Below are 5,941 nucleotides of genomic sequence, written 5' to 3'. Positions count from 1 at the left end.
TTTTGTAAGGTTTAGGTTCTTATTTTTTTTTTTTTTTTAAGTATCAATAAATTATTCAATAAAAGCAGATTGGTTATTAGAATTATTTATATCTATAAATTACCAGCACATATTGCAAAAAGGGGCAAGCTTTACTTGAGTGCATATTTGTTACCTTCAGAACTTCCCACAATACATGTACTGCTAAACCTCTATTTATCAAAATTTAATTCTGTCATAGTTATCAACCTATAAAAATTAATAAAACAAATAAGACCTTTTTACCAAATATCTAATTTTATTAAATAATTATTTATTTTAGGCTTTTTTGAGTTATTCCAGAGAAGTTAATGTAACATTTGAAATGTGGGTCGAAGCATTGAGCCGTGGAGTCGATTCTGTCAAAGCCTATACTCAGATCAACGAAAATGATTTGTCATTATTGACTGCACTGTCACCGTTTGTATTTGCATTGAAGCATCATATAGAAAAAAAGACAAGGGATTTAGTAAGTTCAATTATTTTAATAATATTGTAAAATTTTCATATGATGATAATCAACTATTTGAATCAGGACCACAGACTTAACAAATTTTTATTTATTTTATTTTTAATTTTTTTTTTTTTAATATAACAGTAAATAATAGTTTCTATGTTCCTCATCTTGTGGGGAATCTGTAACCCTACATATATCTAAAATACCAATTAATTCTAATAGAAACATTTGATAAATAATCTAAGGTTTTAGTACATAATAAAAATCTAATCAGCTGAGACATTCTTCGCAAGGAACCATGAAATTGGTAAAATTCATTTTTCTTTCTCTTAATTTTTCAATTACAATAAAGTAACAACAACATAAATTGCAAATTATTCAGTATACAGTTGAACCTTGCTGATCCAAACATGGTAGGACCAAAAGCAGGCCGGATTGGTTTAAAGGTTGGATTAAATGGAGAAAAAAATTATGTGTTCTGTATTTATATAAAAAGATCCTTTCGTCCTTTCACTAACCTATAGTATTTTTATTTGTGTTGCAAAAGTAAATTTGACATAAGTATATAATTTATTTGATAGTAGTTTACAAAATTACAACATGCATAAATTTCCGATAGTATGTCATATTATCCAGTTTATTTAATTATATATAATTCATGAAAACCTTTATGTGTTATACTTGTTAAAAAAAGTAAAAAAACTAACTTTTAAAAAGCACAATTATTATTTATAGTCGGGATTTGTTCAAATACAAAATATAAAATATTTTATTTAATTATATCTGAAAAATTATTAATTTTAAATTTATACATTAAAATTTAATCAATTAAGTTGAGTTGATTTTTGAAAATTCTTTATGTTTATAAACTGGACTCATTTTTTAAAAAATATTATTATTAAATTAAAATATTCATGTTTGCATTGTATAACTTTATATTTTTATTTCCTTAATTCTGTTATTTTAGTTACATATTTAATTACCTATATATATGTTTTATTTCCCACTTATTTCATTATTTTGTTTTTAATAATTTTCATTTTCTATATACATTTACTAACTAGATTTTCATTTCATTTCCTCTTAATTAATTTGAATTTCTTTTCTCACATTGCCTTCTTCTTCTTATAATACTTGAACTGTCCATGTCTGTTAACACTATTTAGGTATTTATAATGTTAGTAATTTTTCTTATTTTCTAATCATTCAATATATCCTTTTATTTATTGCTTGTTATCTTGTGTTTTGCCCTTAGCCCTGATGAAGGCTAGGAATTCTGGCCGAAACCTTGGCACTAATAAATAAGTTTTTAACTTATATGTGTTCTCTCACTACACCCCCAACCATCTTCTCCTCATATATTATAATTTTTGTGTCTTGGCTAAAAATTCTATAACATAATTTTTAAAAATACAGTCAAAACATTCAGTATGTTATATCTTTCTCAATAATTGTCCGATTTCAATGATTTTGTTTTTGTTTCTGGACTTTATTCCCCCATTCAAATAACAGTTTAAAACCAGGTTACTTCTGGAGATCGTAGATAAGTAACAAACATTACATACTTATTGATATTGAAAATTTACTGTATCTCTATATATAAAAGGGAGTGGTCGAATCTATATCCACAATTACTTTATTAGTGGACCGATTTTTGTGAAATTTTTTTTTTAAGTGTTCCATTTTCCCATGGGAAGGTTTAAAGATGATGAAATCCCCTGATTCTCCAGTAAAAAAAAAAGTTATTAACAAAATTAAGCGTAAGGCTTGGGATAAAGTAGGTCAGCAAATTATTTTTAGAAAAAATAAAATCATATTCGTTTTTAGCTTTGTCTCAAAGTACCAAACACCATTTTTGGAAGAAATTAAAAATTAGAAATATTTATCTCGATTTGTTCGGAGCATTTTTTTTTTGCTCCGGTGACTATTTTTCATTTAATCGTTCATAACTCCTCTTCGTATTAAGCTATTCCTACGTTAATAAAACTGTTGGAAAGCTCTATGTCTGCTCTTTCAGCCGACATTGACATAAGTTATATTTGATGCCTAATATTTGTCCAATTCAAGTGATTATTTTTTTTTTTTTCCTTTCCTATCATATTCATTATATGGAAAAATGTATACGAGTTGTGTAAAATTAATGCTTAATTTTGATTTTAATTTTTCTACTGAATAAATCTAGGACTTCAAAACCTAATAATCTTCCTGGGATGACACCAAACATTTTGTAAAAATGCTTGTAGATTGGATAAGAACTTTCAGATATCTTAGATAAGTAACAAATGAACATTACATTTTTATTTATTTAGAAAGGTTATATCGAAAATTAGCTATATACTTTTATTACATGACTGATCCAGGTGATTATTTTTTCTTTGCATAGGTAATATCATAACCTATCATATACATTTAAATAACATTACAATATATGCATAAGTAAGTCATTAAATTGGATATTCTTTCACATATAGGATCATATGCTTGAAGATGCACTTAAAATAACAAATAACGCCATTAGTGAGACATTTGATTATGAAGTACACGGTAAAAAGAAAGGAATGCCTGAAGTAGCTGGACAAACTGGCCTCATCTGTTTGACGGCCATAATTGAAGGATATCGAATCGTTACTCGACAAGTTGATGGAAAGCAACTGACACCAACTACTTCAGATGTTTCTCCTGATGAGTCTAGTAATGGTGACAATGAAATAATACTTCTTTGAAAAGAGGGGTACTTTGTTTTTTTAGGACACTTAATGTTATTTATATTTTTAAATAAATTGTTATTTTTAAGAAAATCGAATCTGTTATGCAATAAAAGATTTTTAAGTTTGTATTTCAACAATTTTTAATTACCTTTGGTTCAAATTACCAATCCCCGAAGATTGAAACAGCAGTAGCCCAGAGACCTATTGTAAATAATTATATTCCAGATTCTCCACTTAAGTCCTAAGCATCTGCAGCTAGTGCCCTCACTCATTCTCCACTGGCTTTTAATAACAGTGATGCTGGTCAGAGAGAAGTGCAAGGATCTCTAGAATCCTGCTTTTTCCTCAAAAAGTGGGGGGAAGAGCTCAGTTCGGAGTTCTCCTGGCAAATTGTTAATAGGATGTTCAATGTTCAAAAATGTTCAAGATGTTATTTCTTCCATTTCTTATTTTGTTACCATTTAATTTATGTATTTGTAAATATGGTGTGATTGAGCTCTATGATCACCATTACTATTTTCTATAAATATTAGACAGAATGTAATAAATATTAAAATAAAAGAACTCTTGGTTCAAATTACTTTCTGGTTTCTACAATTACTCCACTGCTAAGTGACCTATTATTCAGTCAAACTGCTGTTTCTCTATTTCTACCCGGAGCACCCATATTATTCTTAATAAAAAACAAAACAGCTAATGGCATAAATGTGAACTAAAAAATTTTAAATAAAACAATGTACAAAATTCTGATTTAAAATAAGATTATCATGAGTGGTTCGAGAAACAATAAACACATTGTAATCGGAATATGCACATAGTATATAAGCTATAATAAATATTTGCATATAGTATATAAGCTATAATATAATATTTGCAGATAGTCTATGCATAATCTTATTTCACAAAATTAGAAATGTAGTAGTACTTACTATATATCACTCTTCACTAGTTTTATACTGAAATTATATATTAAAATGTTTATATTAAGTTAAATAATATGCTTTATTGCCTCCACTCTTAATGAATAGTCTCCATTTGTGCCATCTTGACTAGATGACAGGGTACAATACACTTCTATTTTCCATTATGTTTGCCAATATTTATTCCTTTTGATTTTTTCATATTATTATTGTTTCCTTATTTAAATTATAGTTCAAAATTGACAAATTCGAGGTAAAGCAATCCATGGAAAAAAAAGATCAACTAATTCAACTGATGAATATTCTTAGACTAGTATTAACAAGTGGTTTCCAGTAACTTTAAAACTGCCTCCCTATAATAAGCTTGTTAAAGAGAAGAACATCAATTTTATTATTTTTAACTTGGATTCCTAGTTCACCTCTAGCTCTTCATTCTTTGTCTGTCTGTTGTATCTAGAGGAAACTTCAATTTATTATTAGAATAGTTTCTTTTAAAAGAAAAAAAAAGATGTAAACAAAAGGTGGCTCTCCGCAACTCACACATATACCTAATAGCAATTAATATACATATGCCTAAGTAGCACTAGCACCTCAAGTGGCCAGTATAGTAAAAAAGACAAGCTAGTGGCATAAAGACAAGAAGATACTAAGGGCAAGAGAGAGCCATTTTTTTTTCTCTGGGCAAATCTTTTCTTCTCTTCTTCAATGAAAATCATCATGTGTGAGTACATTAACGAAGTGTCTCCTTGGCAAAAGAGGAGAGGGCTGCAAAGGAGAAGGGGAAGGAATCATGGGAATAAGTTCACCTCTTTCAGTATCTTTTACATGACGATGACCATCAATAGCTGCAATTCGTTAACCTCCTCTTAACAAAAAAAATGTTTTCTTTAAGCCACCATCTACAACCATGTGTAAATTACTTAATAAATTTATATTCTTTGTAATTAATTTTCAAATACAGTCCACTAATATTAACCCAACCAAAATTTTAAAGTAAATTAACTCTTGGCCTTCAGTTAAAGGTGCACTTCATACAAGTATATTATATTACTTATAATCACAGTAGGGCAAAATTAGCTCTAGTTGAAACTGATAGCTAAAATTACTATGGATACAATATTTATTTATCAATGGTTCGTTCATGAATAAGGGTCGTACCCATGGGAATTTTAACTATTACTTTCAACTATATACAGCTAATGTTTGCCCAACTCTTCCTTTGATTATTATTTTAAATAAAAACTAAACAAACAATCATAGGAAGATAGTCCGGGTGGCGGTCAATAAAGGTTTGAAAATAGTTTTCTTTTACTATTTTAAAACCTTATAATATATAGATTGTAGGACTATCTTCCTACAATCTACTTCATAAAGTCAATTATCTTCTTCCAAAACAAACAAAAAATCATTTGTGTCAAATCAATGTCTATATATCTATACATTTTTAAAGTTTTTCTATATTGATTTATTACTTATTATTTTTTTTGGTTAATGCTATACTTATTCAAATGTAAATACCCTATTGAAAAACTAAGTGGAAGAACTTTTCATTTCTCCAACAATTTCACATTTTAGAGGAAATCAAAAAGGGAATATTTTTCAATACTCCCTTCCACATAGTATGTTTTATTTTTATGTTTTGTGTTTTATTAAGTAGATTCTTATATCTAAAATTTTCCAGCTTTTCGGACTTTATTGAAGGGCGATAATGCTCCTAGCTCCTCCTTTTACATTTGGTTGGCACTCATAATAACTACATACCTTTAAACGTCCAGCCATAATACAGAATGCTTTAGAAAAATAAATTACATTAAATATAAAATAAAATAAAATTTAAA

The 5,941-nt window shown here is 27.8% G+C and overlaps 1 protein-coding gene across 1 annotated transcript in view; it reads left to right on the top strand.

Moving 5' to 3' along the window:
• The window catches only part of LOC106686105 (triokinase/FMN cyclase), a 26,737-nt gene extending 23,426 nt beyond the window's left edge, over positions 1-3,311 (top strand). Inside the window, exons 4-5 of the mRNA XM_014429240.3 lie at positions 302-487; positions 2,947-3,311. Of these exons, the coding sequence (XP_014284726.1) occupies positions 302-487; positions 2,947-3,198 (438 nt within the window). The 3' untranslated portion in view covers positions 3,199-3,311. The remainder of the gene's footprint in view (positions 1-301; positions 488-2,946) is intronic.
• The last annotated feature ends 2,630 nt before the right edge of the window (positions 3,312-5,941 follow it).

The sequence above is a fragment of the Halyomorpha halys genome, unplaced genomic scaffold (assembly GCF_000696795.3).
Source record: "Halyomorpha halys isolate HHAL.00 unplaced genomic scaffold, Hhal_1.1 Scaffold777.1, whole genome shotgun sequence".
Classification (NCBI taxonomy): Eukaryota; Metazoa; Arthropoda; class Insecta; order Hemiptera; family Pentatomidae; genus Halyomorpha; species Halyomorpha halys.
Note: the sequence above shows the minus strand (reverse complement) of the source record. Positions and strands in the feature narration are given on the sequence as shown.